The sequence below is a fragment of the Poeciliopsis prolifica genome, unplaced genomic scaffold (genome assembly GCF_027474105.1).
Source record: "Poeciliopsis prolifica strain line A6 unplaced genomic scaffold, Auburn_PproV2 SCAFFOLD022, whole genome shotgun sequence".
Lineage (NCBI taxonomy): Eukaryota > Metazoa > Chordata > Actinopteri > Cyprinodontiformes > Poeciliidae > Poeciliopsis > Poeciliopsis prolifica.
In genome coordinates, this window is record NW_026562397.1 from 705560 (window position 1) to 716977 (window position 11418).

General features: G+C 45.3%; 1 protein-coding gene across 2 annotated transcripts; it reads right to left on the reverse strand.

Moving 5' to 3' along the window:
• Positions 1 to 590: 590 nt before the first annotated feature.
• tbx2b (T-box transcription factor 2b) lies at positions 591 to 9034 on the reverse strand. Of its 2 annotated transcripts, none has more exons than XM_055045606.1 (8): positions 8942 to 9034; positions 7855 to 8683; positions 6850 to 7117; positions 5632 to 5778; positions 4478 to 4554; positions 4164 to 4333; positions 2854 to 3437; positions 591 to 2357 (listed from the first exon to the last, which is right to left on the reverse strand). In XM_055045606.1, the coding sequence occupies exons 2-8, from the start codon at positions 8211 to 8213 to the stop codon at positions 1902 to 1904; spliced, it is 2061 nt and encodes a 686-aa protein (XP_054901581.1). In that variant the 5' UTR covers positions 8214 to 8683; positions 8942 to 9034; the 3' UTR covers positions 591 to 1901. The 2 variants fall into 2 exon arrangements, with proteins under 2 accessions (XP_054901581.1, XP_054901580.1); XM_055045605.1 differs by lacking the exon at positions 8942 to 9034 and adding an exon at positions 8803 to 8890.
• Between the last annotated feature and the right edge of the window lie 2384 nt (positions 9035 to 11418).

The window sequence follows — 11418 nt, forward strand, 5'->3', positions numbered from 1 at the left end:
CCCCGCTTCACACTGAAACTCTTGGATTTTGTCGTCCGGCTGCAGAGGATGTGAGAGAGCTTCCTATAAATACAGACATTACTCGACGCTTTCTAAAAATACAAGTGTGCACACAATAGTGAAGGAAGTGCTGATTGATTGTGAGCGTAACAGTGAAAATAGACCTAGGTGACGTCACACACCTAACATAGACCGCAGAATAAGCGCAGGACATTTGTGATCTATTTTTTTGTTCGTTGAATGTGACAGGCCAAATAATGACGACGGCGAGGATGAAAATACCGACCAATCAGCTGCTACGTCAACGCAAAATCATCTCATTTCCGACCATTCAAGACGCCTATTTTAGATCGATACTTTTAATCATGCATACATAAGCCGTATATTTCTTTTCAAATTCAACAAACCACATTAAAAATACGACTTTCTCCTTTATGTGACCGGCAGATGGCGCCATAGCACCACCTGCTTTTGCGTAAAAGCTCTGCGCGAGTTCATGCCTGGCATCATTTAAAGTCACTCGCACAATTTCTGCCAATATTTCATCAAACCAAACATCAGGATGAAAACAAACAAAAAAAAAAATGATGGAAGTTTTAATCACAACGATTTTTTTTATTGAAAGTGTGAGACAACTCAAAAAAGAGGAAAACCAGCATAAACAAGACAGTTCCATCTTTAAATAAATTCATGAGTATGAACGTTGCGCACATAAGAGGAACTCCTGACTTTATTAAAATAACCTGAGGTGAGTTTTTTTCCTTTCCTTGAATCCTTGCGGATTTCTTCCTCTCTGTTTGTTTGTGGATGTGGACAAAAAACATGGCACACTCATCTCCTAAAAATAATATTACAATTAAAAAAAATTGCGATACAGTTGTTTGTTTTCTTTTCCAAACCGACAAGCGCTAAATATCTCCAATTTACAGTATATGTTCATTTAGCATAGGGAAGTGAGGGTCAACGAGAAGGGGAACAGGAAAGTAACCGACAAAAAAAAGTATATATACACGCTAATATACAGCATCGAATAAATTAATACCAATTGCATATTCTTGATCTTAGATTTATTTACAGAAAATTTTAATTACATAAATAGTTCAGCAAGAATATTTCTGGCATGAAATGATGAGCGGTTAGTCTGTTCGACGGAATTTTCACCTTCCATCCCTTTTTGTGAAATAAGCAGACCTGCCGTCACGAGGCTCCTGTTCCAGGGTCGGTTTAGCAAAAAAACAAAACAAAACAAACAAACAAACAAAAAAAAAACCCCCAAAACAAACAAAAAAAAAAAAAAAAAAAAAAACATATATATATATAAAAAACTTGGATGCTGAAAGCTTCAAATGCTCCATATATGTGCGTGCAGCTGCAGGCTCACCCATACATGGGCCCCTGCAGGCCCCTCCAGACCCCTCGTGGTTCATCCTAAATGACCACATGCCAAAGCTCCATGTCCTTGAACATAAGTGGTTAAAGGTTTTGATAAGCAATTTGATTTCTATTGCTGTAGAATTGTAATTTAGGATTTTTCAAATCATTCTTAGCTCATTTAGAAAAGTATGATGATGATGTACCTGGTGGGTTTGAGCAGAGGGTGTCAAACAGCAGGACTCAGTGGTTGTGGTGAAAATGTCTCAGAGAGATTTTCTCTGTAAACCAGTCAGCATGGTAGGAAACCTTCAATACTTGTGAAAACAAAACAAAAAAATAAAACAGATTTCTTATAATGACAGGCTATATTTTTCTGTACCCGCAGCTTTGTTCTGAAAATATTTTTATAATTAACCTTCATAGACTCTCGTCTGTCAAACCTCTCATCTCAGTGTCTGTGATGTGCTGTACAGGACATTTGCACCCAAAGTTCTCTGGTAGTCTTCACCCCAGACACAAAGTCCTCATCACTTTGGAGAGTCTGCAGGGGGAGAGGGTTCCCGCTGGCCCTCCAGGCCACTGACCAGTCTCTGAATGCTCTGCAGCTCGTTTACAGAGTCCTTCATGGAGGTTTTGGGAGAGGCCACCCTTCCACCCAATCCCCCTGTCTTATGGTTGCTGTGGTGATCTGGGGCCGGGCTGCTCTCCCTGCTGCCAGGTTTGGATGACTCGTTGCCCAGGCTAAGGCTGCTGGGTAGGCTGGTAGTGAGGAGGCTGGAGCTCTGGGGCAGCGACACTGGGAGCTGGTAGGGGTTGAAGCGTAGGCGGGGACGGGATGAGCCCAGGAAGGGATTTCTGGAGAGCGGGCTGGATGTGCTGGTCGCAGGGAGAGCCGAGGCCGAGGCCGAAGCTGCAGCTGCTGCAGCTGCCATGTAGGTGTACGGATACGGGAAAAGACCTCCAAAAGGAGGCATGGGGATGCCCTACAACACACAAGAGAAACACTTTAGAGAAACTTTCCTTATTCACTGCAGGAATTTACAAGGCAGGGCTGGTGTGACACCAAAGCAGTAAGCATCTTCATCGTCTGAGCAATGTATTATTTTATCCTCTAAACCCAGTGATCTACTTAAAACCAAAACAACAACAAAAAAACCCAACATGTTTTTATGAGTGAACTCTTCTAAATTAACAATAAATTACTTAGGAGTTCTACACGCTTTGTGCATTTTACTGTTCATTCTTACAACATGAACTTAAAAGAGAAGAAAAAAAAACTGCTGATTCATGGTAGGTTAGCTCCTAGTATGTGAAGAACTGTGCAAAATGAGATCAGAATAAACAGTAAGGTGCCTAAGAAGGGAAAATCTAGCCTGACTACACTCAGGTCCAACTGAAGGGTTTCTGCTTTGCTGCTGTCAGGTAGTCTGATAAAGCTTACAGAGGTGAAACTTTTTTGGTCTGTGTGACCCTCCTTACCTGAGAGGCAAGCATGTGCTGAGACAGATGGAAGGGGAATGGGTTAGGAGTTCCTCCTGTGCCCTGGGCGGAGAGGCTGCCGTTTTCCAAACCACTTGCTCCTGAAACAGAGGCCAATAGATGCCCCATTCCCATAGCAGAAAAGGCTCCAGGGGCCATGGCAAACTGGCCGGGATGAAACAAAAGCGGCGATCCGGTGCTCAGGGGGTTAAAGAACTGCTGACTGTGGAGCCCAGACAGAGCCAGGCTTTGTAGGTGACCTGGGCTGAAGTGTGAGGGGCTCTCAGTTTGGACCACTAGAGGGGAGAATGTGTCCTTAGTGGCAGTGGTGCCTCCAGCCTCAGCGTCCTTAGTCAACACCTCTGTGGTATCCTTCCTGTGCCTGCTCTCTGCTTTGTCCTTCTCTAAATTCCTTATACTGAATATGGATTCATCCTTCTTCTCGGCACTGGGCCGGTCCCTCACACGCTCCTCACACCTGGAGCTGTAAGGGGACACAGGTTCAGTCCCCGGGCTGTTGGAGCCTGTGCAGCGATCGTCCTGCTGCTCCAGCTCCTGCTCACTGTCTGTGAGTGTTTTCTCATCTGAAACACAGAAAGTGGGACGATGCATGAGTCCAGTTCTCCACCGAACAAATGAGCAGAGAATGAAAAACAACCAAACATCTTCTAAACATCAACGGTTGCTCTCAAAATGAGCAGCATGCCTACATACACCATATAGCCCGGATTAAAAATCCATGGGGTTTTAAAGTTTGTGGTGTGTATGTTTAATTTGTATGTGTTTTGTTTCTAATGAAAAAAAAAAATAATAAAGCAATGGAATTAGGCACAGATTGTAGCTATTAAAATTTTATGCATTTAGAGTAAAAAATGTCACAAATATGTTGGAAAAATGAGATCTGGAGGAGAAGAGGGAGAAAAGTTTTATACATTTTTTCAAAAGTTCAAAAACAGAGTTTTAAAATCCAAACTGGATCTTTTCATCGTCATGTGTCTGTGTGCACTAGGTTCACTCAAAGTTCACAACAACAACTATTATTATTATTATTATTTTATTTTTTTTATTATTGTTATTATTATTATTTTTATTATTATGTTGCTGTTGTTCCCGCCGGTAAATACAAAATTTCTTATAAAATAGCTGAATGATGAGGGTCAGAATATGATCCAATTCGATGAATAACATTATGATGGATTAACCAACACAACACTGGACTGAAGGTTCGGATTCCGTCATTCATCCACAATAATTAATATTACTGTCCTGCCGCCAGACAAACAGACAAACAGCAGGATAATGTTTCTCACCTCGGCTGGGCCTGCTGAACCTTAGCGGGCTGGTGCTGGCGCCCAGCGGGGAGTGGGCTGCATCTCGGCCGGCCTGAGGCTCGCTGGAGGAGGCGTCCGAATCCGCGCCCTCCCGGTCCGCTTTGCATTGGTCCTCATACATCCGCAGTGAAGGCATGGTCAGCTGTTTCCTGTAAATAATAATAATAATAATAATAATAATAATAATAATAATAATAATAATAATAATAATAATAATAATAATAATAATAATACAGCAGTAAGGGGGACGCGCATGCGCACATGCACTCATTTAGCAGGTGTTGGTTCCGTACCTTTTCTCTCTCCTGCCGTTGCCGGTGTCTCTGAATCCTTTAGCAAAAGGGTTGTTGTCGATTTTCAGCTGCGTTATCTGCCCAAAAAGCACAAACAAGAAAACACGTTTATTACATTCAGTTAAATGAAGCCCAGTTGGTTTCGCCAGCTGGTTCCTATTGAAGGAAAACGGCTGGGATTAACTCAGGCCCAGAGCTGGGCAGCGGCCACTGCTGCCCTGGATTTGCATTATTAATAAATGTGTAAAATGGGGGCGTTATTCTTATCGGCCCCCAGAGAGAAATTCTAGTATGAAATATTCTTCATGTGCCTTGACGAGTCTTTGATCGTCAGCAGGAAAAATGGTGCCATACTGGAACAAATAATTAGAATCATAATAATTAATAATGCGATTTGGATCGCAGTTGGGAATGCCACGTGTTCTGAACCAGACCGGGTCTGGGTCGACCTATGACCGGAGTCGGAGCAGAATAAAAAATGCCTGTTTTTTTTTTCGGGGCTCCTGGAGGCCCTCAGAGCTCAGCTAATAAAACGCTTCCGGCATTTTTCAATCGGAACTGACAGAATGTCCAGCAACTCTCCTCAATCCTGGACCTCTAATCGATGGTGACTCTTCAGCACAAACTTTTACAAAGAGCTCCAGAAACACACCTCGGATTCCACCCGTCCGGACACAAACCCAAAATTACCCTCAATACTAGAGATAAAGGCTCACAAAGTCAGCTCCGAAATAACAGTCATGTTATTCAATAAGCATGTATTCTAGACAAAATAATAAATAAATAAATAAATAAGATCAAATTAATTCTACTTGAAGCCAAAAATTAACCAAACACTTTTTTTTTGTAATATTTACTCGACCAATTTGTATATTACGCATCTGTTACGCCTTCATGCCGGCAGAAAACACGCGGCCAAGACCCTGTGAGATAAATCTTCTCCACACACAAATCCAAGCAATTAAAAAAAGCAAGTGGAACATGGGAGTCCTAAGCAGGAAAATTAGGCGACCTACAAAATCAGATTAAGTCTTCAGGGTTTTTGGCGGCGGTGTTGGGGGAGGGGAGGTGGATGCATGCAGGACATTTATTATGCAAACCATAGCGGCCATATTAGTGGCCGCCGGCGGACGTTGCAGGCGGCAGCGGCTCACCTTGTCGTTCTGGTAGGCCGTCACCGCAACGAACTCGGTCTCCGGGAACACGTAGGTTCTGAAGGTGCTGTAGGGCAGCTTCAGGATGTCGTTGGCCCGCACTATGTGGAACCTGGGCTGGTACTTGTGCATGGAGTTCAGGATGGTCTGGACCAACACACACAAAGAAGCACAGCTTTGGCGTAAATATCGGAGCATGACTGAGGCTAAATATGCAGAGGTGGATCATCCAGCGCGCTGTTATAATTACTGGCCACATAACACTTGTCTGTAATTAGTTCAGGGTAAAGGGACAGAAGCAGAGCAGGCCACACATGTTGTCATAAGGGATCAAAACCACAGGAGGGAAAAAAAATACATATCGTAATTCCCCCAATTTTAGTGGGGGAATTTTTTTTAATTGAAATTATAGATATTTAGCTAGAGTTTTTGGAGATTATTTCCACGATTATTCAAAAAATATTAATTGTGAAATTTGACATCAAATGTTTAGAAGTTTTAAATAAAACCGGCAATAAATGTGAAAAATAATATAATGCTAATTTTGTAGAACATTTTCAACCAACACAGGCACATTTAAAAGCATGAACACAAAAGTCCTGCTGCAGCTTTCATAACGACTTGAGCTTCAGTTTGCTCCTGCAGCCGGACTCTTTACATTTCATTCAAATAAAATACACCGTACAGGGATCATAATAGTAGGTTGACATATTATAAAATATTATTCAGTAACAGGCTTCTTTGCCTTTCACACACATTTCATTTTGTTTGTCTCTGACCCGATTCGACAACACACCACCTAATCCCGCTAACACTCATTTTTTTCTCTTCTCTTTTCTTCCTCCCAGCAGCGACAGCAAGGATCCGATCGAGGAGCAGGAAAACCCAGCCTGCCTCTAAACCAGCCGAGCCGCGATGGAAGGAATAATCTCTGTCAACAACCATGTGGGCAAGCAGAGAATATTCGAATTTGGATTTCGAAGAACTTTTGTTTGATTTTTAGATTTAGAATAGTTTGTATCGCAGTGAAGCAATGTCCCTCGCTGTTATTCCCGTCGCTGACATTTTTTCTCTGACCCACTTTCCAAATCATAAAACTGTTTCCTGACCTAAACTTCACCACTAACATCATTACGTCCAGCCCAAACTCCCACTTGCGCACATAAAACGAATAATTCCGCCAAGCCAACCGCTTTCACGCTGATTTAGTCTACTTACAAATCCGTGCTTGTCCGAAATGTTGTTGGTCAGCTTGAGTTTGTGGAAGGCAACAGGCTTGGCCATCCACTGCTCACCGGTGGCCGGGCTATCCGGGTGGATGTACATCCTCTTAGGCATCTCCGGGTCGGCCTTGCCCGCAACCATCCACCGAGAGTTGTGGAACTTGTAGCGGCAGTCGTCCGCCGCCACGATGTCCATCAGCAGGATGTATTTGGCTTTTTTATCCAGGCCGTTTATCCGCACCTTGAACGGGGGAAACATCCTTCTGCAGAGGAGAAACAGGGGAAGTCACCGCGGCGCCTCGACGCAGTGGAGAGGACGCAGGAAAACCACAGCAGCTGTCCCATTTGATTTTATTACAGAGAAAAATCCACAGTGTGTCTGTTCATCTCTCTCTTTCTGTGTACGTGTGTGCGCGCGCGCGCGCGCGTGTGTGTGTGTGTGTGTGTGTGTGTGTGTGTTGTCCAGCAGTGTATTTATGAGCACACTGCTTCACCTCCCTGCGTTTTGAAGTGACAGCCTGTTTATAAAAGCCAGAAGCTCTGCTGTCTCCATGAATGCAGTTTGAAAGATAAAACCCGATAAAAGCTCAGAACACAATCCCCCCAAAATACCGCAAATATGCTCTCTGACCCCCGAGACGGGCGAAATTACACTGTAAATAAAACAGTTTTAGCCCCACGAAGCTAACATTACAAAAACAAAACAAAAATACAAAAAACAACAACAAACCCAGGACAGAAACTACATTTAAAGCAGAACGTTTTGGGTTAATTTGAGCTAAATGTGTTGTTTTCTTCAAATGCTCTCTTGGTTTGGATTCTGGTTTTTACCAGCAGACTAACCATCTGTTGGTGAAGGCCTAACGCAGCATTTACTGGTTGCTGCAGCTTAAATCTAACAAGTTTTACTATTTATTTATTTTTGTCTTTAACCGATTTTTTTTTACAGGAAAACTGAGACTCGGTTTGAGGTTTGATTAGAACTAGGAGGAATTCTTACCTCCCAGACTTGGTAATAACCATCTCCGTTCCGAGTTTATGAAACTGGTCCCAAAGATCCTTGGCTTCCAGGGTTACTTTGGGGTCGTCATCCACTTCCTCCTCGGGCTCCAGGCTCTTCATGCTGCGGAGATGAGCCGCCTGATGGTGGCTGAGGGCCGGGTGGAGTCCAGCCTCCGCCGCCCCGGCCAGGCCGTGCTCCGGGATAGGCTTGGTGAGCGCCCCGGGAGGAAGGCTGAGCGCCGGGAAGAAGGAAGGCTGCGCGGCTGCTAGAAAGGCGGACATGGGGAAGTCGGTCGGCCGGTGTGGGTGGAAAGGGTGATAAGCCATCGCAGTCCCTGTGAAAACTGGATCTCTCATCGGTGCATCCACAAAAAGCGAAGTGAAACAACGATTGATGTTTTAGTAGTATCTCCGCCCCGACCCGGAGCCAGTGTAGCTCTGCGCTTCGACGGCAGATAATTTCTTTGAAGCGGCGCAGACGTTTGCAGCCTCTTGCCAAAACACTCGACGTGTTGTCGGGTAGAAAAAAACAGACCGGAGTTTACTGCTGGTGTCTTTTTTCCTCCTTCGGTTCCTCGGCTGAGTCCTTCAGTGTCGGCGGCGCTGTGACGGCTCAGCCCGGCTGCGCAATGTCTCCTCTACTTCAGTCATTCCACCCTGACTGAAGAGATGTGGCCCTGTTCACTGCTGATCTGTTACTATCTCACATGTCCTTCCTGCCTCCATCCCCAGCACTAATGAACCAAGCCCCTTTGATTGCTGATTTTACGCTTTCTGGACCAATTGTGGGCCCCTATAGGCGTGGTTCTGACAGCTCCGGCCAGACTCTATGAGAGGAGAGGAGGAGGGGTGGAGGGGCAAGAAGGTGTCGGAAGCATTAGCAGTAAGAAAACATGTCAACAGAATAAAATATTAACCAATGACAGGAAAGATCGGGAAATCCCACCCCCATTTCCAAGCCAAACACCGGGTCAGCCCTCAGTGCTTGGCCGGTAGAGGCATCATCTCTCTCGGCTTGCGTTTTTACAACGTCGCCTCCGGAAAAAAAAGCAACCTGTCCACAGACTCATTGTCTACATACTCACCTCTGAGCAGGAGAGCAGCTCCGCTGCTTCACAGTCTGTTTCAGAACAGGAAATCCTTGACTCGCAGCTGTTTGAGCATTTCGGAGAGTCTGATCTCCCAGAATCGCTGCTCTCTGCAGCCGCTCTCCATATTAACACACACTGTAGTTATTGGTCGGCTGTTTATTGCGCTTAGGGTGGATTTGCTTCACACTGTGCCGGCTAGGGTTAGCTATGCCTCGCCTCAAACATCCACAGCCTCTTCGGGGAGAGAGCAGCTCAGCCTGGCCGTGTTTCCTGGTCAAGGTGTCGGGGAGGCGGCAGCAGCAGCAGCAGCAGCAGCGGTGCACTGAGGGCTGGAAGAGGCACAAGCTGCGTTAAAAAAAGAAAAAAAAAGAGGAAACGAAAAGAATCACGATGAATATAGTCTGAGAGAAAATTCAGGGAGGAAGAAAGCGGTGAGTGTCCACTTCAGTGAAATTCTTCCTTGTTTAGCAGGTGAAAGTTTATTGAACTTCTCTTCTATTTCTTTTTGTGATTGGACTTGTGTTGTTGCCGCTCATGTTTCCTTCTGCGTCGCTTCTACTTCCACATCAAACAGGCGCGGCGATGACATGATTTAGTGCTGAGTGGGATCCGACAACAGGCCGCGGTAGCGCGGGGTCTCCGGCGGCTCGGATCGGGTTAAACAGTGCGGACTGTGCGGGGATTGGTCTCCCGCACTCACCGGCCCCCGGACGCCCTGCTCCGCTGAGCCTCCGCAGGAACAGCGCCGCGCCGCGTCGCGCTGCGCTGCGCTGCGCTGAACTCGGACTCGGGTTGTTTGCGAGCCGCCCGGCGCCGGTCGGCTGATGCACCGCAACGACAACAATCCCCTGTCTCTTTGTATTTACCCTGAAGTGTTGCATGTGCGAGCCCCTCCGGCCCCCTCTGCTGCCTCATCTGCGGCTCCGCTCCACTTCTCCGCCTCGGTCATGACTCGGTGTCAGATGTGAGCTGTCTCTCTTTTCCCTTTTTCTTTTCGTTCTTTTCGGGGAAGCAGCTGCTCTGTTCGGGCCACAGGCGTCACTTAGAAAACAAAAACAGAAACAAAAAGTGATCCTGTCCCTGAATCAGACAGAGGCGGCTGCTGTGAAGGCTGGAAGTGAGCCGCGTCTCTGCCGCTTCCGCTGACAGCCGCTAAAAAACAAAACAAAAACAACAACAAAAAAAAAACAACAACAACGAAAATAAACTGTCATTGGCTCCAAATGTGTTTTGAATATCATCAATATATTTACAGCTCCAATTAGCACTTTAGTGTTCTTATATATCTAAACGAATTGTTCTTTGTATTTTGCCACTTCATTACAGATATGTGCAAATAATAATAATAATATTAATCATAGTAATAATAATAATAAAACTGAAAAAGTGCGTCAGAAGGTGCAACGCTAAATATGCACTCCTCTTAAAAATGTTGCAGCAGTTGCATGAACGCATGATATAGGCGCAGGAGTTGTTTGCACATCTCCACCGCGGTACACACTTGTTGCTCGGATTTTTCCAGGTTTCTGCAACCACGTACAAGTCGTGAGCATGCGGGCCAGATTGCGGCTTCCAGCAGAGCCAGGCCTGCCTGGGAAGAAGCAGGGCTGCGAGTGAGAGCACGAGGATGGGCTGGAAAAATAGTTTCTCTGATTCCTTATCGAAAATGCATGGCACTTAAAATCCTACTGGAGCGTAAGAATATATCTAAGGAGGTTTCCTTTCACTTCTCTATGTGTCAGGCCTCACCTGCCCGCTGAGAGGAGAACCTCCAGACCTGCTGGGTTGGCAGGGATGAAGGAGCAGCTGATTTTGTTGTTTTAAAAGCTGACCAGAGCTTCACTCAGAGGGTAAAAACGAGCAACACATGGAGAGGGGATAACGGTTTTTCTGCCGCAAAACTCAGCTGGATAATTGTATCAACAATGCTGGTGCAAATTAGTCACCATTTATTTGTTCTGTGCCCTCAAACGGCAGAGAAATCTCCATTACGCGCGATTTAAAAGTCATTAAGTCGAAGGAGGACTGCTGGTAATTCTCGGGGCTGTGCGCTGACAGATTAACACATCCTCTGTGTTGGGGATTAATGGAAGCAGACAGTAAATATGCTTCTTAGACCGGGTCTTTGTGGTTGTGTCCAATAGAGATGCAGAAATGGGGAAAACAAACAAACTTTTTGAGGCTGTTTTTCCTGATAGAAAACAATAAAACAGAGGGAATGATCATGAATTACTTTTGGAAGGTTAAACATGAGACATCAGCTCTCGCTGCAGCTCATATTTAAAGAGAATGAACTGTTTGCGTGATGCTTTTCATGCAGGAAGTTGACAGAAGCTTTTGCGTGAGTGTCCTTGATTTGCCCGCTCAATACATCTCAGTGCGGCTGCAGATGTGGAAATGCGCGTAAAAAGCGCCTCCAGTCTGGATCAGCGGTCCCTGGATCAACGATCCGGGCCCAAGACGCTCTAATT

Coding starts and splice junctions, on each gene's coding strand:
- tbx2b (XM_055045606.1), bottom strand. CDS start 8,213: ATGAGAGATCCAGTTTTCACAGGGACTGCGATGGCTTATCACCCTTTC. Junction 3,438..4,163: donor GTTCAGCAGGCCCAGCCGAG/GTGAGAAACATT, acceptor TCTGTGTTTCAG/ATGAGAAAACACTCACAGAC. Junction 2,358..2,853: donor AGCACATGCTTGCCTCTCAG/GTAAGGAGGGTC, acceptor TGTGTGTTGTAG/GGCATCCCCATGCCTCCTTT.